Raw genomic sequence first — 24856 nt, 5'->3', positions numbered from 1 at the left:
AGTGTGTCTGTTCTATTTATATTTCCTTTTTTTCAGTTATGGCCCTTTACTCTAGATCGTTGAGAAAAAATTTGATTCTGACTCTTTAATCAGGGTTTTAAACATCCCTCTCATCTTCCTGCTATTTACAACTCCAATAAGCACAGGTATCTGTCAGCTAAGGTCCTGGCAGAAAACAAGGCAACTTACATGGTTCAAGAGATTTAGGAAAAGTTCTATATTAGTTTCCTAGGGTTGCCATAACAAATAATCACAAACTGCATGGCTTAAAACAAACAAAAAAATTTTCTGCTAGTTAAGGAGGTCAGAAGTCTGAAATCAAAGTGTCTACAGAGTTGGGTGTTTTATTTTGTTAACATTGCTGGAAATGTAATATGTTAGAAATGGATTGGCTTTTCTCAAGGGAATTTATTAAGTTACAAGTTTACAGTTCTAAGGCCACAAAAATGTCCAAACTAAGGCATCCAGATAAATATACCTTGACTCAAGAAAGGCCAATGGCATCAGGAGCAACTCTGATGTGGCTGGTGTCTGCCAGTCTTTTGGCTTCTGGTTTCAAATAGTGTCCCCAGGAGTGTCCTTCTACAACTCCAAATGTCTTCTCTCTGCTCTGAGCTCTTTCCAGAATGGTTCCCTCTTAAAGGATTTCAGTAAGCATATTAAGACCCACTTTGAATAGGGGGAGACACATCACCATGAAACCACCCAACCAAAAGGTCACACTCCCAATTGGGTGGGTCACATCTCCATGGAAACAACTTAATAAAAAAAATTCCACCCAACAATATTGAATCAGGATTAAAGAACATGGCCTTTTTAGGGTGCATGATAGTTTCAAACTGGTATACTGGGTAATTTTAAAGGTTCTGGAGTAGAAACTATTAGATGCCCCCTCCTAGTTTTTGGTGGTTACTGACAATCTTTGGTGTATCTTCGCCTGTAGATGTATCACAGTTTCTGCTTTCATCTTCTCATGGCCTCATCTGCGTGTCTCTCTGTGTCCTCTCCTCTTCTTATAATGACATCTGTCATTGGATTTAGGTTCAACCCTAAATCTAGATGATTTTATCTTGATATCCCTAACTAATTACATATGCAAAGACCCTACTTCCAAATAAGGTCGCGCTCTGAGGCTGTATATGGATATGAGCTTTGGGGTATGATAGTTTGGAGGCTTTATTTGAAAGCTTTATGGACCCCAGGAAATTATGTTCTTAAAATTAATCCATTCTTGTGGGTGTGGGCCCATTGTAAGTAGAATCTTTTGGTGAGTAGGTTCTTATGTTAAGATGTGATGCTTCATAAAAAAAATTGGGTAGATTGAAATACTGGTGGTCAATGAGAGAGAGAGAGGCGTAAAGGGTATGAGTTGTATGAGTCTTTTCTTTTTTCTCTTTTTCTTTATTTTTCTGGAGTGATGCAAATGTTTTAAAAGTGATCATGGTGATGAATACGTAACTATGTGATGATATTGTGAGCCATTGATTATGTACCATGTATGGGCTGTATGAAGTATGTATGACTGTGTATGACTCTGTGATGACTTCTCAATAAAAATATTTTTAAAAAATGTTGTGACCCATCTCATGCAGGGTGGGTCTTAATCCTCTTGATGGAGTCCTTTATAAGAGGATGAAATTCAGAGAAAGACAGGGAAAATGACTCAGAAGCTGAGAGAGAAAACCACAGAACATGAGGAGGGAGCCACGGAAACCAGAAGCTGAAAGCAACAAAACGGTATAGAAGGGAGAGACCGGCAGATGCATCCTTGTGTCTTGCCTTGTGACAGAAGATCCCAGGATTGCTGCTGGCATGACTTCAGGAATCATCCTTTCACTTTTTTTCTAACTTTTTTTTTATTGTATAATATAACATATATACAAAGCCAAGAAAGAAAAAAAAACAATAGTTTTTAAAGCACTATTCAACAAGTAATTACAGGACAGATCCCAGAATTTGTCATGAGTTACCATACCATCTGTGGTAGTTAGAGTCAGGTGTTAACTTGGCTAGGTGAAGGTGCCTAGTTTTGCTTCTGTGGACATGAGCCAATGATAGGTGAAGCTCATCTGTTGCTGGTTACATCTGCAGTTGGCTAGAAGGCGTGCCTGCTGCAATGAATGATGTTTGATTTAATTGGCTGGTGCTTAAATGAGAGAGCTCAACGTAGCACAGCCAAAGCTCAGCATACCTCATCTCAGCACTCACAGCTCAGCCCAGGCCTTTGGGGATGCAGAAAGGAACTACCCCAGGGAAAGATATTGGAACCCGGAGGCCTGGAGAGAAGGCCAGCAGACCCTGTGCCTTCCCACATAAGAAAGAACCTCAGTTGAAAGTTACCTGCCTTTCCTCTGAAGAACTGTACATTAAACAAATAAATCCCCTTTTACTGAAAGCCAATCCATCTCTGGTGTTGCATTCTGGCAGCTGGCAAACTAGAACACCGTCATCTCAGATTTTTCCTTCTAGCTGTTCCAGAACATTGGAGGCTAGAGGGAATAAATATATTTTTTTATCACACTCGATCACAATCAACTTTTTTTGTTTGAAAAATAACATACACAATAAGGCAATAAATTTCAAAGCACAGCGCAACACTTAGTTGTAGAATGGATTTTCAGCATTTGGTATGGGTTACAATTCCATTATTTCGGTTTTTACTTCTATCTGCACTAAGAGGTTTTTACTTCCAGATGCCCTAAGGGTATCATCTTGATGATGCTTTGATTTGGAGATTTTCACAGCCTCAGAACTGAGAGCTTGGAAGCAAATACATCCTCATTGTAAAAGCCAGTCCATTTCTTGTATATTGCATTTCAGCAGCTTTAGCAAACTAACCGAGTAACACATTACAGGTACCAGCTATGGATTTTTGGATAAAGTGAGGAAACAAAGCACAAGTAGGAAGTCCTTAGCAGCCCTAAGCCTGAAGGGGCAAGCAGAGGAAATTCTGTCACAAGGTCCCAGTGAAAGCTGGAGCATTGAAGTATGGGCCATATGACACTAATGATGACTTTAAATGATGCAGTCCCTTCTAGGACACTAGGTTCAGAGCAGTAAAAAAATACTCCAACCACTTTCTCCTCTCAGCCTCTGATCTCTTTCAGATGATTGCATTAGTCAAACCCTACCAGAAGCCAGGCGAATTGATTTCCTGTTCCTGTAACAAATTACCACAAACTTGGTGGCTTCAAACAATACAAATTTATTGTCTCAAGTTCTGTATGTCAAAAGTCTGACAGGGTCCCACTGGGCTAGAATCAAGATGTCAGCAGGGCTGCATTCTCTTCTGAAGTCTCTAGGGGAGAATCCATTTCCTTGCCTTTTCCAACTTCTAGAGGCCACCTACATTCCTCACTACATGACTAAGCAATGTCCGTCTATTATAGCCAGAAATGACAGACGGAGCCATTCCCACACAACATCACTCCGACCTCTTCTGCCACATAAGATAATAAATTCACAAGTTTCCAGGACTAGGATGTGGACATCTTTGGGGTGGGGGGGCATTATGCTACTACTATGTTGGTTGATAGTCTGTAGGATTTAGCCTCCTGGGCAGGGCTGGATTCAGGTTATGTGGTGGTGAAGCTTATATGATTAGATGACCTTCTATAAGAAAACTCAGAATTCCATTAGACACAAAGCTTGGAAGGGGCAATCCCTGAGGAACTCTGAATATTAAGGTTCATTACATCTATGGCAAATTGGCCTCTGGTCCTGGGCACAGAGCAGGGCAAAGCAGGGCAAAGAATAACCTGGGGTAGAGGTGGGGCAAATGATGATATCCAGAACAGCGTGCCTTCTAACTTCCTTCAGATAGCTGGTTAAAAAGTTGACCATAGTTCCCATCCTTCAGGGTGATATCAATCTTCTTCAATGAACTATAAGGTGGCTGATATTTGGTCATCATGTTCATGAGGATAGCATAAGAGATGGCCATCAGTTTAGTGAAACTGGTTTATGCTTTGCCTTCCTAGGACTTGGGCTTACCGTTTCTTCTACTGTAATGCTGCTCAGGTTCTATATTTCCATCCAGTACAGTTCCTTAGCCTTTAAGGCAATGTGGATCACTGGCACCTTTCCCTCTAGTCTTCCTCTCAAATGACTATAAATTGCTCATTCTCTAATCCAGACCAGGTATAACTGAACCTTACAAGGTAAGACTTATTGAGTAGCCTATGGAAATTCCATCTAGACACCATTCATTCAATTCTAAATTTGCTACTTTCTTGTGACTCTGTGGTATATTTGATATAGAACTTTTCTTCTAAACCCCCAAATTCTTGGACTTCACACTGTAATCACATGAGTGTGAGTCAGCAGTTTAATCCCATTAGCTACCCCATCACTACCCAGGGGACTTTCTAACAAGAACTATGACAGTTATTAGTTTTATTATTACCCAAGTAGAATAAAGAGGAACTATGTTAAGAATAGAGAAGTGAAGACTACTAATTGCTCATGTTTTAATAGTTAAAAAGAAAAAAAATAAACTCCACTGTAGATTTTATTTTGTGAAAATAGATCTATTTCCTGAAGAAAGTTTTTCTTCAGGGAATTTGCTCTGTTTTTCGACCTCTGTATTTTAGATTAATTTCCCCTATTGCAATAACTGTACTAACTTCCAAATAGGAATTATATTGAAAATAGAAAAAATAAGGAAATTAATCATATTGATAGACTGAATAGGCTGGTTTATATTAATATAACCAAATTATCCATATTTTGGCTAATGTTTTCCTTTTCTCAAATAAGGTGCATTGAATGAATAAGTCACAAACAACCATAATGAAATTAGGTGTGAATGCTTTCTAAATTCCCAGATGGGTTTTGTTCCTTATAATTGGCTAGGCAATGTCTTCACTTGACATGACCACCTTTAAAAGAGACATTTCTAATTCTCTTGTGAACATTGCTTAGATTTTTTTCTCCAGATAACTAAACAAAATATGAAAGGAAAATGGCTAACACGGGAAAATTGAAGGAAACTGAGGGAATATTACTTAAAATGAAAGTGGTGGGTTTTTTTCAAGTGTTGGCACCTTCCATAAACTCATTGTCTCATTTAAACAGTCCATGAATCAAATTTTAATCGGTTTGCCATCAACAGTACCAGCACAAAATATTACTTCAACACATCCTATGTTAAAGCATTTACTTACATATTGTATGAGATTGAAAAATAAAAATTATACTATAGCTTCTTGCCTAAATAAATTCATCACCTAGTTGTGAACGCAAAGTTGTAGAACAAAAAGCTTTTATGGTAAAAGTGGGATTCGAGTATTTTTGTAAACTTGTTTAATGAGTGTCTGTCAAATAACTGCTTACATTACAACATTTAAAAGACCTCTTAAATACACATAGAATTGATGCTGGCCCTCATAAGTTTTCTTGCTTTGTAGAAGAAAAGTGGGGAAAGTTCATCTGCAATATATTCCTATTTCCTGCTACTATTCACCTTTCAGCCATAAGAGTGGGCTCACTGGTCCTTGAACTCTGAACCCTCCCTCTTCCCCTGGTCACCCAAACGCCTTTGCAGTACCCTTGACCTACCGTTTGAAAGCTTGTTTCCATTCTTTGGATTTTGTTCTCTCCTTTGTATTGTGTTAAATGTGCAGTAAATACCTGTTTGGTAAGAAAGAATTCAGTGTATCAGTTCCCAAAAGATGTTAGCTTGTAGTGAATTGAATGATTTATTTCTTCCATTTCAAAATTAGAATCTGAGGTAACTTAGAAAATACACTGGCAAGTTTGATAATCTTGCCATTCCCTATTCTCTAATGTAATCCAGAAATGCCTTTCAAAATATCCAAAGGATTGGTATTTTTTCCTCAACATTCTTTACATTTGGACAATGCAATAAAATACATTACTAGAAAAATGAGTATGTGTCTTGGATGACATGAAATGCCAGACGGTTATAGACATCTATAAATGCTTACTCTCAATTTCTGTATTTGAATTCATGAATTGGTCTGTGGATCATATTGAGTTTCACTGATCCACGAGGGCCATGATACATAATCACTTGTAATTTTGTCAGAACATGAATTTGAATGTTAGTTGCTGTGACACGATCTTTGATGTCTGTGTTTGTAGTTTCTTATGCTGTACCTTTTAAGTAGTAATATTCTTACATTTAGATTTTTGCAAATATTTTAGACATATGCCAATATCAAGGGTTTGCTGTATAACAAATGGAGATAAAACTAGCAAATGAAGAAACTGATTATAATTTAGGAACAGGGTGTGGTGACATAGACTCTAGAATTTATAGATAAGCATTGTCTAGTAGAACTTTCTGTGGTGTAGACCTATCTTATAATCTGCATTGTCCAATATGGTAGCCACATGTGGCTGTTAAGCAGTTGAAATGCGGCTAGTCCAACCAAGAAACTAACTTTTTAATTTTATTCAATTTTAGCGAGTATAGATTTGAATTTAAATACCCACTTTGACTATGGTTACCATGTTGGACTGCGCAACCATAGCATGTAAGCTTTGGAACCAGGAAGAGCTAGATTGGTGGCTTAGTTTCCTTGCAAACCAATCATGGATCAGTTTAACGATGGGAATTTATTAACTCATAGTTTTGAAGCTGGAAGTCCAAATCAATGTGCCTCCAAAGTGATGCTTTCTTCCCAAAGACTGGCTTTCTGGGGCTGACTGCTGGCACAGTACATGGCAACATCTCCTGGTCTTTCCCTTCTCTTCCAGGTTCCATTGATGCTCAGCTTCTGGATATTCTCACTGTGGCCCTCTCTCTGTCTGAATTTCATTCTGCTTATAAGAGACTCTAGGAATAGGATTACGACCCATCCTGATTGAGGTGGGCCACACCTTAACTGAAATAATCTCATCAAAAAGTCCTGCCTATACTGGGCACCCACAGGAATGGATTAAGTTTAAGAACATGGTTTTGGGGGGGCACATACAGCTCTAGACCGTTACAATTGGCGTTCTGGCTCTGACACGTACTAACTGTGTGACCTTGGGCAAGGTATTTAAATTTTGTATATCTCTAAGATCTAAAATGATCATAGTATTTTTTTTGAAATTCTGTTAAACCTTCTATTTAGGGTTATCACCACTGCAGGCAAAAATTCATAATTATTTTGTGTTATTCTTTCCTTGTATATTAACTTTTTCATTTAGCTTTTTAAATTGTGTAATACAGCATATATACAAAGCAAAGAAGGAAACAAGCAATAGTTTTCAAGGCACTCTTCAACAAGTAGTGACAGGACAGATCCCAGAGTTTGTCATGGGCTACCATACCATTATCTCAGATTTTTCCTTCTAGCTACTTCATGATATAGGAGGCTAGAAGGAATAAATATTTTTTTATCATCACAATTGACTTTTTTTGTGAAAAATAACATATTGTATATTTACTTTAATGTAAGAATAAAATAATGATTTAAAAAATAATCTTTAACTGTGGAATTATATGGAATAGCTTGTTAATGGGAGTGATAATTTTGGATGAAATAGACAGCATAATGCTTTCTCAATATTTCTCAGTCAAAGGGGTTTTCCTTTGAGGATATGGTCTGCAGATGTTTATTAAAATGAGTCTTTTCCTTAGAAGAGATGGAGGTCTCAAAGTTAAGTTTTCATGGTAGTTTTTATAAAATCTTAATCTTCCAACTCTTAAACTGCTGGTAATTTTTGAAGTGGTATATGGAAGAATAAAAGTATCTCCAGAAATATAATGTGTAAACACAAAGGATATATATATTTAAGGGAAACAAATATATGAACATAGAATCTTTTTGTTGGAGGATAACAAAGAAAGTCACTCACGTTTCAGATTGTTCTGAATGAGTTAAATAAAAAGTCACAAAACCGTATTTAGGTTTTTTTTTTTAATACATAAAATGAAAAACAATCCCACAAATAGCTTCCTGTCTACCCTATTACATTGATGACATTTCTGAAGTTCCTAGACTACTAACAGTCGACCAAGATACAGTCTTCCCTTCTTTATTAAAAGAAATCCTGATTTTTTAGCATGGTCGACTGGCGAGGTATTATGTTTCCCAGTTTCCCTCAGAAATTTATTTCTGACTGGTGGAAAGTGAGAGAAATTGATGTTGTCTCTAGGAGGTGATATAACCAGGACAGCCACATGGAACCCAGAGACAGATGCCCCTTGTTGAGAACGACAGATTTCCCCTAGCAGTCCTGGAATCACTTATCTTTGTACCATTACATGAACCCAAAATAAAATTGTACTTTATTTATGCCAGTATTTGGTTTCTATTTCAGTTTAGGCTGTATGTATGTTACAAATTCAACCCCTCAAAGGGACATATGACTAACCTAGAGAAAAACTAGGCAAAGTTTTTTGGTAAACCGAACACTGTTACGGGCTTTTTATCACCTTGACTGTATGCTCCTGACAGCTGATGGTGGCAGTTAGAGACCTTCCAACATTTCAAAGATTTTTATTGAACAGCCAGTTTCTGGGTCTGAGGCAGGCCATTATTAAGTCTCAGAAGTTCTTGAGCGGCAATTGGAGCAACCACTGCTTTCCTGGCTGCTCTGGCTGCAAGATGTAGACTCCTAGTAGGCTTGACCTTTCTTCCTTAGTTCCAGAGGACTTTTTGGCATGGACTGCCCAGATCGTGCTTCCCTTCGCTTTTCCTACTGACCCTGACCCCGGTTTCCAAACAGCCTTAACAACTGACTGTGCAATGGTCATTTCCTTTGGGTCTGCTTTAGAAATGCTCATGTCTATTTCCTGTCTTCTCTGTCATTAAACACTGGATTACATTTTAAGAAGGTGGCTTTCCCATTGGTTCAAATTTAACTGAAATTTAGGAAAATCCCTTCTCTATAGAGTTAAGGATTTGTAAAGCCCAGTGCTGGAAATTTTGCTGATCATGTGTAACAAAGGGGAAATTTCTTGCTGCAATAGAAAATCAACAACTTTGGATATTTTGCAAAAAAGACATATCACAGTAGTCCAGTAATGTCTCCTGGCATGTTTCTCTCCTTGTTACTTATAAGACTTGGGGAAGATATTGATTTAAGGGTTCATCAGAAACTTCGGGGCTGATCTGCCTGTTGGACATCATGAGCCATGAACAGTCCTTCTCTGCCTGCTGCTGGTCATTCTTTCTAAATAACTGTGAGTATCATCAGAATAGATTCTGGGCCTTGGTCACTTTTTTTTTTTGAGCCATATATGTTGCATCTGTGTACTTCTCTTTATATAGAGTATTTTGTTCCAGATATTCCCACAGAAGAGAGATTTTTACAAATCGCCAACTTAAGCAAATAAAATCTCTCTTTTAAAACAGAGTCTGATTTTATGCATATGATAAAGCAATGGGCTCCTTTCCTCCTCCCTTAGCCATGAGCTGTAAATATTACAGCTTTATTTTCCCCCACACGCAGCCACGTTTCTTCACTCTCCAGTTTGACTTTTGCTGTATCAATCTAGTCAACTCCCTGAGAATAACTGCAGAAAGAAGCCAGGTTTGAATATATGTATATCATCAAGCCAGTTGCAACCAACTATCTCACCTGGACTGCTTCTAACTTATCTCCCTGATTCCACAGTTGGCTCCTTATAGACTGTGTTGGACATGGAGCACAAATGAAAAATAAAATATCATTATTAAAACTACTGACATCTGGAGATTATGTGCTATAACCCAGTCAAGTCTAACTACTTTAGGGGATGAGGTTACAATGATCTATCTTCAAATGTAGTATTCCATTTACTATTTATATCCAGAAAAGCAATATCCTCTCCTCAGTTCTGTGTCATATATGAATATCTTCTCTCTGCAGTGTAAATTGAAATCATATTGCTCCTCTGTACAAAACCTCTATTGCTTTCTAACATCCTCAGAATGAAATTCATCGCCCTCATTATGGCCTTCAAGGGATTTAGTTGCTCCACTATGGCTTTGATATCATCCATTATATTCTCCTCCTTGCTCATTTTGCCTCTATCTAAATGGCTTCCTTGCTATTCCTCAAAGTAAGAACATTTCAGCCTCAGGGCCTTGCATGTGTGCACCATCTGAAATGCTATGCCCTCAAGTATCTTCCTGGTTTATTCCATTTCTTCATGCAATTCTCTACTCAAGTAGCAACAAAGAAGCATTTCCTGTCCACCTGTCAAAAACACCCTCCTGTCCTACCTCCCCCACACATACAACTCCTGCTTGTCACTGTCTGTTTCTCTCCATCGATTTGTCTAGTTTGTTCACTAATCCATTTCTCTAGTGCCTAGAACACTGCCTGGCACATGGTAGATGATTAACAAGTATTTAACACCTTAAAAGTAATTAAACACTTTCTAGCAAAGTATTTCCTGAAGGACATGTTCTCAATTATTCTATAAATGAAGTTAGACATAAGTTAAAGGATTAAATAATTATCGAAATAGAATTTATCTTCAATTGTCAAAACATGTATTTAAGACCAATTGTATATAAAGTACATTATTAAGTCGTTGGGAATTTATTTCTATTCTCTAGTGGAGACACCATATAAGAATGGTATGTTATTTTATTTGATAATCAACTTTGTTAAATAGACAGGAAAACTATTATTACCTGCATTTTATAAATGAGAAAATTGTGTTTAGAGAGTTCACAGGACTTGCCAAAGTAATGCAGACTAGTGAGATGTCTTAACTCTGCTATTTGTGTTACTTTGGACAGGTAATCACATCTCCTAAACTAGTCCTCATTCCACTCAATCACACTGCTTCTCCGTAGTCCACTAAAGAGGGAAGATAACCACATATTCTACAGAGGTGAGCAGAGCATATTGCTTTTCTGAAGAGGAATACAATATGGTCCACACTGCTTTTGAAGATAGATCATCATAATCTTATTCCCTGAACCAGTCAGAATTGGCTAGATTATAGCACATAACCTTCAGAAATAAGTTCTGATGATAATTTATTTTTCCTTTATGCCGATAGTCCAGGATAGTTTGAGGGGCCCCAGGTTCATGGAAGCTCCATTGGCACACTTCCATGATCACCACAGAAGCTGGAAAGGAGGACTGGAAAGACAAGTGCTGTTTCAAACCCTCCCCATTTCATTAGCCTGCACTAGTCCCACGGCCACTCCTAAATTCAAGGGAGCAGGAAAGCGTAATTCTTTGTAGCAGAAGTATAGGGGAAAGGAATATGGGTGAAACTGATGAATTTTGTTAGTGGTCACCACACCCATTCACTGACAAACACAGACACATACACACACACACAGACCAAGAGCACACACAGATACACGTTGCCTTCCCCCCGCCCACCCCCATCCCGGACACTTGTCCTGACGAATCCTTTGACTGTGGTGAGGCCAGTGTTTCCCAAGACTCACTCTTGGCTTTACTTGTCAGGTTCCTTAGAACGGTTTGGAAAATTCAGGAAAACTGAAGCCAGACTATGACTGAGAAATAATATATCTTCTTTCGGGATCTTTCAGCTAAAAGTGACAATATTGTCCTCCAGTTCCACATTTAAATTTGCACTTGCTACTCAGTTTTTATATCAATATCCTATAATTTTTGTCTGTAAATAGTTGTTGATAAATTAATAAAGTATTTGATTGAGGAAAAAAAGAAAAAAAGTAGAGTCAGAGTTGGTCTTTGCATGGCAAATTGTTCAAATCGTGATCTCTTAAATCTTACTGATTCTCTTTAACGTTATAGTCAGGAATATGAGAAATGAATGTAATGCCAAAAAGAGGAAGTAAATCATGGTTTATAGAGCTTGGTCTCCTTTAGAAGTGGAGTAAGTAGAGAAGCAGGAGTCAGTAGAAAGATAATGCTTACAGTACATAGAAATCAAATGAAGAGATTGACTCTCAGACGGATTATGTGCCTGAGCCCTTACCAAAGGTAACCTTTTCTCTAAATTATTTCATTAGAATTATAAAATTTAAAATTATTTTATTCAGAGCTTTAAAAACACACAGAATTTTTCAATGTAGTCTTAAATGCTTAAATGCTATAAACTTTTAAACTTACATTTTGCTAGATATCTTAGAAACAGATACATTTTAAATAACAGATAAAAATAAACTATTTTGGTAACAGTTGATTCTAATACTTCAATTATGATTTTGCTAGAAGGAAAAAGAAATGGTGAATTGTGAAAAGTGTTAAGATATTTTCAAATTTTTTGCAAAATTTATAGATAATTGGCATTACTTTATTTTATTTTATGCAAAATATGAATCCCTTAAAATATGGTTGAAGATATAATTATTACATATAAAACAGATGAAATATTAGCTCTATCTATCAATAATCTATCTAAGTAGAAAAAAGAGTAACAGAATAAAAGAAAGTTGTTTTATGGAGTATACTTTGATAAAGATATATGCTTTGTAATTTGAATTAAAAAAAATATTGTTCTTAAAGTTTTGAGTATAGACCAGAATTTGATAATTTAGTGAGTATGAGGCCTTTAGTTTTCATTATTAACCTCTATAAATCCACTTGTAACTTAATACTCATCTGTTTTATCATGCTGCGTCCTATTTCAGAGAGCCCTTGAATGAAGAAAAATGAGTTATTTAAAAATAAAAACTATTAAATAGAGGTGACAATTGAATTAGGTATGACTGACACAACGTGCAGGTTATTTGGAATTAGATTTGCAAGGTTAACATAATTACTTTTTGAAGCATGATAAATTGCATATTAAAAAATCAGCACAGTATTTTATAATTTTTAAGGACAAAAGTGAAGGAAAACAATTACGACTTTTTGTTATCTCATTTGAATATAATTAAATATGAAAAAGAAAACAATCACAGTAAGTAAGGCCCTCTTCAATTCACATAATATTAATGGGGCTATGTGCAATACTATAAAACAATTTATTTTGTAATAGCATAATATAGCATTATATTATTATAGTGGAATGTTATAGCAAAAGAAAGGGAAAAATAGCTCTATCCATTAGTGTCTGTCCTAGTCCAGGAGAGCACAGGACTACGTAAAACATTCTTGTGTTTCAGAACTTAAAATTTTTTCTGTTCGGATATTAAAATTCCCATTAGCACACTTTTTTTACTTTTTTTTAATGTTGGAATGGTGTTAGAATTTTTAAAAAACAAACTAAATTGTTTAGTGAGCATAATTTAAATGTGAATTTGTTAAACTCAACTGGAAATATATTTAGTTACTTAAATTACATGTGACAGACAAGAGGAGTACATACTTCAGAAATTTGCAGTTTTTCACAAAACTAAATAATTTCTTGTTTTGCCCATAATGTTCAATTAAAGCAATAAAGGGTTCTGGCAATCATTATTGTTGAAAATGAGGAAGCAAGTAAATAACATTTAAAAAACCTTTTAAATTATGAAATGGACCAGAAATATCTTTCATAGCATTACATCAGAGGAGCTTATTATTTTTACTCAGCCATAAGTTTTTTTTTTTTTTCACATTTGTAGTCAACTCTGTAAAATCCAAGTGGCACTATTGTTGCTTCTTAGAAGTGTCTTATGAGACAAACAGGAAAAAAATAATAAGTGTAAGCCACATAGTGTATTTGAAAGGTAAATTTGAATGTGGAAACAGGAGAAAGATTTTAAATATATGTGGAAAGTCATAGGTTAAAGGAATTCTAAAATAATTTAAGTGTGTGAATAACAAGAAGTTTCTGAAACTTGCTACTGGTGACCTAGCACAGAGACTTGCTCCTTTTTTAATAGCATACATTCCTTTTTTGTTTTTGAGGTGAAGGATCTTGTTCAAGGGCTCACCATCAGTATGCATAAAGACTCAGGCAATGAGACACTAGGCCCCACATGCTCTAATACCCCTCGGTAAAGCACATTCTTTACAAATTTTTGGAAATAATTTCCAAAATATGAGTTTTGACTAAAATCCTCCCCAGATTATCTTTGGGTGAGATTAGTGTACCCTTCCCCAGCTCAGTCTAGAAATCACAAAGCTACTTTTTTTTATTGGAACTGGTTGCTTGTCTGAGAAGCTACCTCACATTCTCTTTCCTCCAAAGAGTCCATAATACAGTCTGTATTATATTGTATAAATACAGCATAACAAATTGTATTATAAGGCCCTAACCCCCACTGACCAGAAACCTCAGATCATTAGATTCTGTAAGAGGTATGGATAACTTGAAAATGCTGAAGACATTTTCAGCAAGACAAAGAACCGTCATATATTTTCCCTTGGAGAAAATTAAATCAAATGCAGTTTCCCACTCACCAAGTCCAGTATCAATGATTTCATTTCTCCTTTCCACTCTTTGGATTGTTGTCTGATGCTATGACTTGCACGATTCAGGGGAAAGAAATAGGTGTTTAGCAATTTGTAGTCTAAGCAGGACCGTTTGGAGGTAGCACCTTTCGGTGTTCAGCTGCTTCTGGTCCCTGGGGGGAGGCGTGCCACCCCGGGGACCCGTGTGTCTGACTTCTGCAGAACTTGCCACCCTCGTGTCCTACCAGATTTTAGAATACAGCTGCCAAGGGTTAGACCGTTTCTTTGTCACCTTCAGAGACCTTCCCATCTCACAGAATCCAATTTAATAATCTTTAAAAATTTAAACTTTCAAACACTAAAGTTTGATTAATTCCCCAATGGCTAAGAAATGCTCTAACTTAGCCATCTCATTTTAATCCTGAGGCCAGTAGTATTTTCCTCATTTTATGAATTGTAACTCAGAAAAGCTAAGAAAGTCTTGTGTATAGCCTCCATGAATAGTATTATTTTATTGGTAAGATAGATTTTAATAATGAGGCAACCGGGCGGGCCACGGTGGCTCAGCAGGCAGGAATGCTTGCCTGCAATGCCTGAGGACCCGGATTCAATTCCCGGTGCCTGCCCATGTAAAAAAAAAAAAAAAGAAAAGAAAAATAATGAGGCAACCCTATCACAGTGAATGCTTCAAAAAAGTTAGAAAGATAGAAGCATTATTCAGCCAGCCAACCTAATTAGTTCTGACATTTTAAGGCTCCCTGTTGGAAGTGTGGCCTGAAGGTGATGAGATGGCCAGAGTGCTTTTGATGTTGTGGAAAAGGCCAAATGCATGAGTTTTCAGGTGCTGGACATGCTCCCAGGAAATGTTTTCTGGCACTGAGAAGACATATGCCTACGTTTTATAGGATCACAATAAAAAGCAAAACATAACACAACTTTGTTATAAAAAAAAATCCACACACACATACTCAAAACTTTGAGTTAGCCCCCTGAGATAGGTCCTGGCAGGCTTGCTATAGGTCCAATGCCATACTAAGGAATACAACATGGAATATGCCAACTATGACATAGGAAGGAGTTAACTTTTGTACAGTAGTTCTTTGTAGATATCTTAAATAATATGCTGTCTGACCATGTGTCATTGTTATTCCCTTCAACTAGCTAATTTCTAGCCATTCTCTAGTTCTTGGTTTAAGTATCATTTTTTCAAAGAAATTGTCCTTGAGTCTCCAGAATAGATTACGTCTTTCATTGTATGCCTTCATTGGGCCACACATTTAGCGTTAATCAAAATGATAAGTACATCAGTCAGGGCAACAGAAATTATGCTAGGTGTTTCAAAGAGAATGAATTTAGTAGAGGAAATTAGTTATAAATGTGAAGAGGCTGAAAGAGTGATAACTGAGAGGTGAGGTAACCCAGAGATAAGTAATTGCAAGGAGTAGATTTCAACACAGAAATAAGAAAAGAGAGAAGGTAGTCTTACCAGAGACTGTGGCTCCTTGAGGTGCTTAGCAGGGTACTGAAACTGTATTAAAAGGCAATCTGGAAAGAACTAGTGCAGCTGAAGACACACCATAAAAGACTTAGGCCAGGATTGTTGCAGGATCACAGCCACTTTCAGAGATATCACCATAAGACAAAGAGAGAGAAACTTCTCCCCTACTGCCACCTCTCATTGGCCAAACCTAACCAGAAATCATTTGGCAAAGGACTCTAGAAAATATGGCCTGTTCAGGTCTCTTAGCCCTTCCACAGTGCATGGAAGAAAGGACTTGGGCTGAGTCAAGTAGCCAATGGTAGTATATTAAATAATTATTAATTAATATTATTATCAGTTTGTTGCTCATCTCTCTTGGCAGTCTACAATTTCTATGAGTCAAGAATATCTGTCTTACTTACGTACTCCCAACACATTTTGCTCATAGAAGATTTTTTTTTTTTTTTGCATAGGCAGGCACCAGGTCTCTGGCATGGCAGATGAGAATTCTGCCACTGAGCACCCCCCCCCCTTTTTTTTTCCATAGAAGATTTTGGAATGAATGAAAATATATATGAATGAACACTTTCAATCTCACTATGCTTAAAGGAATGTGATCTCAATTGAAGGGTGTTATGTGCTCCTTCCAATGCAAATGTGAATAGGAACATCATGATATAACAAGAGGTAATAAGGCCTCTATCTGAAGAAAGCTGGAGGCAGAGATGAGAGAGGCGGGGGTGTGCCAGTAAATGACAGAGTTCTGGAGCCTAGAAAAATACTGTATCTGCCTGAACCCTAAATGCTCTATCCCTTCACCCTCACAGGCCACCTCATAAGCCACCCTGGTACATAAATCAACCTCGGAAGATTTTATAAAGAGTGGCAGGCAGGCATCTTAGTGGCAAGGCAGCCACTCAGACATCAGAAGCTGAATATGAGGAATGGACTGTAGCTCAATACTCATAACTAAAATTAAAGAACAATCTTCCTAATGTCTTTTGAAGATAATGTTTAGCAGGCACTATATACCGTACCATTATGTCAGGGCAAAATCACTCTTCTTTCTTCTATGGTCTCATTTAATCCTTTACTTCAAGGGATAAGTGACACAGACAAGATTTCAAAACCTGGGAACACTTTTCTGTACACCTTTTTCTGTTACTCCAATTACATGTAAACTAGGCTACTTGAAGTTGTCCAAGAGCTCTTTAAGAGGACTTATGCCTTATTTTCTTCAGTTCTTTTCTCCCAATCTGTGTTTAATTCTGAATAGTTTCTACTGGTATGTCTTCAACCTTATCTTCTGCAGTTGAGAATCTGTTGTTAATCCTATCTAGTATATTTCTTTATTTCATTATAAATTTTATTTTGTTTGCTAGCAAGGTGAAAGAATGGGGAGTTTTTATTTTTTCTCCTTTTTTCCTTACCCAAGTATTGCTAATCACTAATGATAAAGTGAATCATCAGCGGAGGCAATGTAAAACACAAAACAAATAGCTACAACTGTGACAATCAAGCAACGGACAGTAACCATAGCCTCACCAACAGTGCTTAATTTGCTCAAAGGGTAAAGGAATGTTAGGGCTATTTTTCTAGCCCAGGCTATTTTTCTGGGTTGCACACTTTTCCCTTCACCAGGCTGGTATGTGTACCATCCGGTGTAATTTTCATTTTAGACAGGGTAATTTCTTTCCCTAGAAGATAGATTTAATTATTTTAAAATATTTTCTGAATTTCTTTGTAACATGTTTATACTTTCCTCTACCTTCTTGAATATATTATAACTATAATACCGGTTTAATAAGTTTTTCCTCTAATTCTATCATCTATCATTTTTGGACATCCTTGTACATTTGTTGGGTGTTGGAAAGGTTTGTATTCTTATAAATCTTTTTGAGCTTTTTTCTGAGATGTAGTTAAGAAGCTTGGAAACAGTTTGATCCTTTCACAGTTAGCTTTTAAGCCTTACTAGGTGGAACCAAAGCAGTCTTTAGTCTAGGGCTGATTTGTCCCTATTACTGAGGCAGCACTCTTCGGATTACTCTTCTTCTTGCCTTGTGTATTTCAAAGTTTCTCCCCTCTGGCTTTCGGGAACATGAACCATTTTCAGTTCTGTGTGATTTTTGGAAGCTGTTCCTTTCTGGTAGTTTTTTGGCCAGCTCATTTAGCTTATTTACACAAATTCTCTGATCGCTACTCAGTTGAAGTATCTAGAGGAACCAACTGCACATTTTAGAAGTTCCCTCTCTTTGCAGCTCTCTCCTCTTTGTCCTGAGAATTCTAGCTGCCTTGGCCTCCCCCATTTCATCTTTGTCTTCTCAGTTTGCAGAATCTCATGCGCTGTTTTGATTCCCTCTCCCTAGGCTGTGTCTTGGAAACTCTCTCCAGGCAGTAAACTGAGGAAATCATAGAATTTACCTAATTTATTTCCTGTGCAGCTTGAATTATATACTGCAAGTTAGACATGTCAAATCTTAATTTGCATTCCTGTGGGTATGAACCCATGTAAATAGGATCTCTTTTAGAGGCTATTTTTAAACACTTTTTTGGTGATATATAGTATATATACAAAAAGATGATACATTTCAAAGTATATTTTAACAAATAGTTTTAGAACAAATTTCTAAGTATGGTATGAGTTACAGTCCCACCATCATTTCAGGTGTTTCTTTCTTGCTGCCCTAAGACATTGGAGACTAAAAAGGAATATCAGTGTAATGATTCAGTAGTTATACTCATTTGTTAAATCCTATCTTATCTGATACAACTCCTTCTTCTCCTTTGATCCTTCTCTCACTCTTTAGAAATTTTTGGGTAGTGGTCACTCTAATTTATACATGCTGAAAAGGAATGTCGACATTATGGGCTAGGGGAATGCATCTGATTGATGCTCTTGGAAAGACTGGTAACTGGGTTTTAGGGCTTATCTTGCCTAGGAAGCAACTGGAGGTTAAATAAAGGTTTCTGAAAAATAAACTTAACATGTGAAACTTTTTAGAGTCTCAGATAGAGCCCTGGGTATTCTTTAGGGTTTACAGGAATACTGATGGTTGGGGCTTGACATATCATGGCAATTAGCAATATCTAGCTGAAGTTTGCATAAAAGTAATCTTCAGAATAACCTCTAGACTCTATTTGAAATCTCTTACCACTGATACTTTATTTTGACATATTTTGACATATTTGACAAGTCCATCCCATGGTGTCAGGGCCAGGCTCACCCCTGGGAGTCCCATGTTGCCAGGGAGACTTATGTCCCCCGACGTCAAAGTCCCATGTAGGCGGGAGGGTTGAAGATGCTATTTTGAATTAAGGTGTGGCCCAACTGAATGAGATTGGCTCTTAATCTGGATTACTGAAGATTTTATAAAGAGAAAAAAATAGGAAACAAGAGTGAGAGAGGGCCAAGGGGAGGATCAGGAAGCCAGAAGTTGCAGAAGACATCTTCCTTTGACCCAGGGCAGGGACACATGTCAAGTAATCCCAAGGATCACTGGCAGCCAGCACTAGAATGTTATCTTGGGGAGCAAACCTTGTGGATGCCTCAATTTTGGACTTCTCTAGCCCTCTGAACTGTGAGTCAATAAATTCCAGTTATTTCAGTCAATCAGGCAAATTAGGACTCTTCTCTTCTGTCAGTGACCACTTCTCTGTGCTGCCTGTTGTTCAATATCTGAAAATCATTGTTTCATATAGTTTGACTTTTTAGTTATTTAAAATATGAGGGTAAATCCAGCCCTTGCTACTGTATCTTGGCCAGCACTGGAAGTCAATGTTTTTTAATGGAACTAAAATTCTTGCTCAGTTCCTCTCACAGGCTATTCTTTCCCTTCCAAGTTCAATCTACGTGCACGTGGAGAGATCTGAGTATTACTCTGTACCATTATTTGGAAACATTTTATTACTCTTTTTTCAGAAAATCTGAATCAAGCAAATATGTTGCTTCATATTATCTGAAACTAGAACTGCACATTCACTGTAATTTCATCCATTAAAATGCAAATCTTCCTCCAATTATGAGAATTTGAATAGTAGTATTAAGAAATAAGTATACACATGTATGTTTTTCACCAAATGGGAGAAAAATTCCATTGTAACAAGTTTTTATTTTTGGAAAACAAAGAAAGGGTAATACACTCCTAGAAGAAAAATAAAAGTTGAATTGGAGAATGAAAATTTCAAAAGCCAATGACAAATGAAAATTTCGATGTGTTCAGATAATTGTTAGAAGAAATCTGTATTGAATTTAAATAAGACCAACCAATCCCACTTTTAAAAAAATTTAGATTTTCTCACACATTTATTCATTTTCATATGCTACTGAGGAAGTATATGGAATGTCACAGAAGAGTCCATTACATATTCTTTAGAGGAGACCAATGAAAATATTGTGGTTTGAGTAAAATTATGTTTAGAATTTGTAAGTATTAAAACCCCAAATGCTGATTTTTAATTATACATGTTTAAAAGTAGTACATAAAAATTAATGTTTAGCAAAGTAAGCTTGAGTCAAGAAAAAGCCATAGATCATTAGGGCTTTATTTATACATAAACATAATGTGAGTTTGACTCATACTTGCATGCCTTTTAGACCCATACTTTACTTCTGAATGCTAATAGAAGAACTCAAAAACTCTTCTCATAAATTTTTATTTTTTTTCATAAATTTTTAAATGTTAGTTTCACTTCCAGTTAACACAGTATTAATGTAGTATTCCCTTAACTATACATACTGAAAGAAAATAATATGTGACAATAATAAATATACAAATGTATTCACTAAACATATAGAGGCTAGGGTTGTTGTTCTCTTAATGAAGTTGTATTTTTAAAATATCCTTAATCATGTGATAAATAAGCATATGACTATGATGATTTAGTTATCAACTAGGAAGGAAGGTTGTGGAATTTTTTCCACAGTCATTTATCACAGTTCCAGTGACTCTAAATTAAAATTCAAAGAAAAGATTCTCAGTCTCACTACTTCTATTCAATATTGTTCTGGAGATCCGAATCAGTACAATGCAATTTACTCCCTGAGTTCCACCAAGAAAAAGATATAAGTTTTTATTTTAAAGCTAATTCATGCATGTCATAGAAAAATTTGAAAATAGAATTGATAAAGGTCACTGAGTTCTACCACCCAAAGAAGAAGAGCTTTAAATGAAGTAAGGTCTTCTGATTAACGCTGAGCAATGTCAAATAAGAAACACAAGAGTAGTAGTAAAACTATATAAAAGCAAACAAAATACAACACAAAAGAAAGGTCAGATTAAGTGTGACAATGTTTTGATCTGTTGGAATTTACAATTGTTTGAATTTCCACAGCCAACAGGAAACAAACTTCTGAATTCCAGAGTTAATTTACTTGGTGGGAAATCAAAACAAGGAGGATGTGGTGTATTTGGGCTTGTCTGATTTCCATTTGGTTTTTCGTCAGCTGTTATAGGGAGATTATAGGATGGGTGTCCCCTACCTACATGTGAGGCAAAAACACTTGAAGAGGTAACAGAATTGCTGAGTCCAATGATTAGTACTTCCCTTTTGGACTTCTCTAAAGGCTAAAAGTCTGGAGAGAGATGGAGGTGGGGGGTGCTAAGGGAGTCTGGGGGCAGAGTCCAGAAACCATAATTTGTTTTGTTTAGTTGGATATGGAATGCAGGGGGTGGGAGAATTTTTTTCGTTTGAAATTTGGAGATATTACTAGGTGTGATATTACATAGGAATCATTGCAGCTTCAGAAATGATGCTTAAACTTGTTTGGAGACTCTTTACAAATGCAGTTTATGGTGGAGTACAGCTAAAATACATATAGATATACCTGAAATCCTACCTCTAACAGCTAATTTAGTCAAAACCCCCATATCTTTCACTCCAGGTGGGTGGAGTAGCTTCAATCTTTGTCCTGTGCAATCAGGAACCACAGCATCTAGGTCTACTTAAGACATATCAAGTCATCAACTATTGTAGGGATTTTAGCTTTTACTTTGAGAGAAATGACAAACAGTTGAAAGATGTAGAATAATGTATAATGCATAGGAGACAGTCAATAACTCATTTAATAAATAAAAAAGAAAACAGAACAAATGCCTAGTAATGCAGTGATATGTAAAACATGACAAAATATTTTGAAGTATTATATATAGATTAATATATATTAACTAAGATCATGATCATGATATTAAGTTCATGATTATGAAGACTGTGCAACTTATTATAAATATAATACAAGAAAAAAAACACAACAAAATATTAATAGTGTGTTGGGTTTGTTTGGGTATCGGTGTTGGTGAAGCTATGGATGACATTTCTGAACTTCCATTTTCAAAATTTTCTATGATATGAATTAATTACATTTATAATTAAAAATCTTTTTTATTAGAAGACAGGAATAAATTGTATTATGCTGGTTGTGATTTCCAATGCAATGATAGAAGCAGTAAGTCTGGGCATATTTGTGATTTTAAAAGAGAATGCTTTCACTATTTCAATGTTGAGCATGATGTTTGCTGTAGATTTTTATAGCTACACATTTTCAGGTTAAATAAGTTAATTTGCTCAGTTTTATCATGAAAGAATGTTGGCTTTTATAAAATTATTTTTCTGAGATGATTTTTCTGAGAATCAACTGAGATGATTTTGTAATTCGTCTCATTAATTTTGCACATTATGCAAATTATTAATTACTTTCTTGATGTTAAAACCAGAATACATCAATTTTTTTCTTAAGGTTTTCTGTTTTTTTATAAATTGCTGGTTTTGATTTGCTGATACATGTTTTAGAATGTATACATCTATGTTCATAAATGACACTGTAATTTTTTCTTTTTTGTACAATGTTTTCTGATTTTGGTCCCTCAATCATAAGAGAATCATAAATGTGTTGGGGGAAAATTCCTTTTTTCCAAAACTTTAAAAGAGTTTGTGTAATATCAGAAAGATCTTTTCCTTTAATTTTTGTAGATTCTTCTTATAAAACTGTATGAGCCTTGTGTTCTTTTTTTGGGAAGATGTTCAACTACTGATTAAATTTCTTTAATAATACTCAAATGTTCTTCTATTTTTATCTGATTCTAAATTACATCTTCCACTGAGTTCTTAATTTCACTTGTATTATAAAATTTATTGTTATAAATATGGTCATGATATCTTTTGAATTCTCGATAACGGCTAGAGTTATGTCTCCCCCTCTGCCCCCATTCCATTCCCTGTGTTATATATTAGTGACTTACCTTTTTCTTCTGCAGCCTATTTTGCTAGAGGTTATCTTTATTGGTTTTCTCTAGAACACAGTTTTATGATGCTTTTAAATTTGTTTACTATCTTTTTCATTTTTTTCACTCATGATTACTTTTCCATCTTTCCACTACTTAGAACTTATTCTGCTATCCTTTTTCAATGTTTCTTAAGATGAATGCTTAGCCATGTTTGTCAGTTTTCAACAAATTCCTAATATATACTTTTTTTTTGTATGCTGTATGGCAGGGGTCATATTTCATTCTTTTTCCATGTGAGTATCCTGTTATTGCAGCACCATTTGCTGAATTTTTGTCTGTTTTCTTTTGTTTGTTTGTTTTTGGGAAGTGAATGGGCTGGGAATCGAACTCTGGTCTCCCACATGGCAGGTGAGAATTCTACCAGTGAACTACCCTTGCACCCCCCTAATATATACTTTTAAAGTTATAATTTAATCTCTAAATATCACTTTAGCATCAACTAACTTGCTTGACTTATTTGTTAACTGTTTGGTTCTAGGAATTTTCTAATTTCTAGTATGATTTCTTCATCTATGTATATACCCCCATATGCATGAATTTTTGTTTAAACTAATACTGATTTGTAAATGAATTACATTTTTCAGAATTCTTTTGTAGTCTAGTATATCATTGCCTTGCAGGTATTCAATAGTAATGACTCTTCCATGTGTGATTAAAAAAAATGTGAATTCTTTAATTGTAGCATTCAGTTTTCAATATATGTCCATTTGATAAAGGTTTTTAATTATCTTATTCGAATACTTTACCTACTTACTTATTTAACTTGGTTGATATATACTGACTTTACATGTAAGTCATTTAGATAATAGGACAGTAATTTCTCTTCACACTTCCATAGCTCATTTTACTGTAAGTATTGAGAATAGTTTATTTGGCAAAAACAAGGTTAGACTCATTATATTTTTCTGATTAGATTTTTAATGAATACCATATAAATCTCAATTTCAATGCTTAATTTGTAGTCTAAAGATCCTTTGAGGCTAGAAACTTTGTCCTCCTTTGGAATGATATAAGGACTTTAGAATATTTGAATTTCAGTCATCCCTTTCCTGACTTGTATGTTATTCTTATACAGAATTTTAATTAAATCGTAAATATTCTCAATCCCAGAAATTAGATATCATTGTCATCGATTTATTTAGACAATGCTTTTGAAATTTAACCACTTGGTAACTATTTCTGTGTCCACCATTCATTTTTAGCTTTTCAGACCTTCTTTCTCAGGTTATTTTCTTCCTAAATTCTTTAGTGAGGGCCTGTTGTAGTAAACTGTTTCAGTTCCTTGTTTATCTGAAAAATTTTTTAAATTTCATCTTCATTCTTGAAAGGCTTGTTATCTCTTTCTTTTCTTTCCTCAAACTTCCAACACATGAACTCTCAGTTCAAGATCTTGCTTTTTTACTTCAATGAAAAACTGAAGTTAGCAGAAGAGAATGTTAAGAGATTCCCGACACTACCTTTCCCTGCTCACCAGCATCTGCCTATATATTCTCTTTTCAGACTGACACATAAGATGAACTTATTATATCCTATCTTTTTTTTTTTTTTTTTTTTTTTTTTTTTAAAGAGAGAGGGAGGAAGGGAAGGAAAGACAGAGAAGGAAGGAAGGATGGAAGGAAGGAAGGGAGGAAGAAAGGGAAACATCTTTAAACATTTTCTTATTTTTTATTATATTTTGTTTGTTTGTTTGTTTTTTTTACATGGGCTGGGGCCGGGAATCGAACCGAGGTCCTCCGGCATGGCAGGCAAGCACTCTTGCCCGCTGAGCCACCGCGGCCCGCCCTATATCCTATCTTAAGTCAAACTTTCCACTAGTATATTAGACTTCATATCCTTTGGCCTACTCCTCTAGCAATTGTCCTTTCTCTTTCTGCGTCTC

The 24856-nt window shown here is 35.8% G+C and overlaps 1 protein-coding gene across 4 annotated transcripts in view; it reads left to right on the top strand.

The window, feature by feature from the left end:
- Window positions 1-8911: 8911 nt before the first annotated feature.
- Window positions 8912-24856, top strand: part of TFEC (transcription factor EC) — a 203492-nt gene continuing 187547 nt past the window's right edge. For 2 of the 4 annotated variants that reach the window (XM_077114253.1, XM_077114414.1), the window contains exon 1: window positions 8914-9142. In XM_077114253.1, coding sequence (XP_076970368.1) covers window positions 9088-9142 — 55 coding nt within the window. In that variant the 5' untranslated portion in view covers window positions 8914-9087. Of the gene's footprint in view, window positions 9143-11677; window positions 11878-24856 lie in introns of those variants that run through there. The other 2 variants (XM_077114328.1, XM_077114480.1) reach the window with 2 other exon arrangements.

Source organism: Tamandua tetradactyla, chromosome 1 (genome assembly GCF_023851605.1).
Source record: "Tamandua tetradactyla isolate mTamTet1 chromosome 1, mTamTet1.pri, whole genome shotgun sequence".
Classification (NCBI taxonomy): Eukaryota; Metazoa; Chordata; class Mammalia; order Pilosa; family Myrmecophagidae; genus Tamandua; species Tamandua tetradactyla.
The sequence above is the reverse complement of the archived record's forward strand: the minus strand, read 5'-3'. Positions and strand labels throughout refer to the sequence as shown.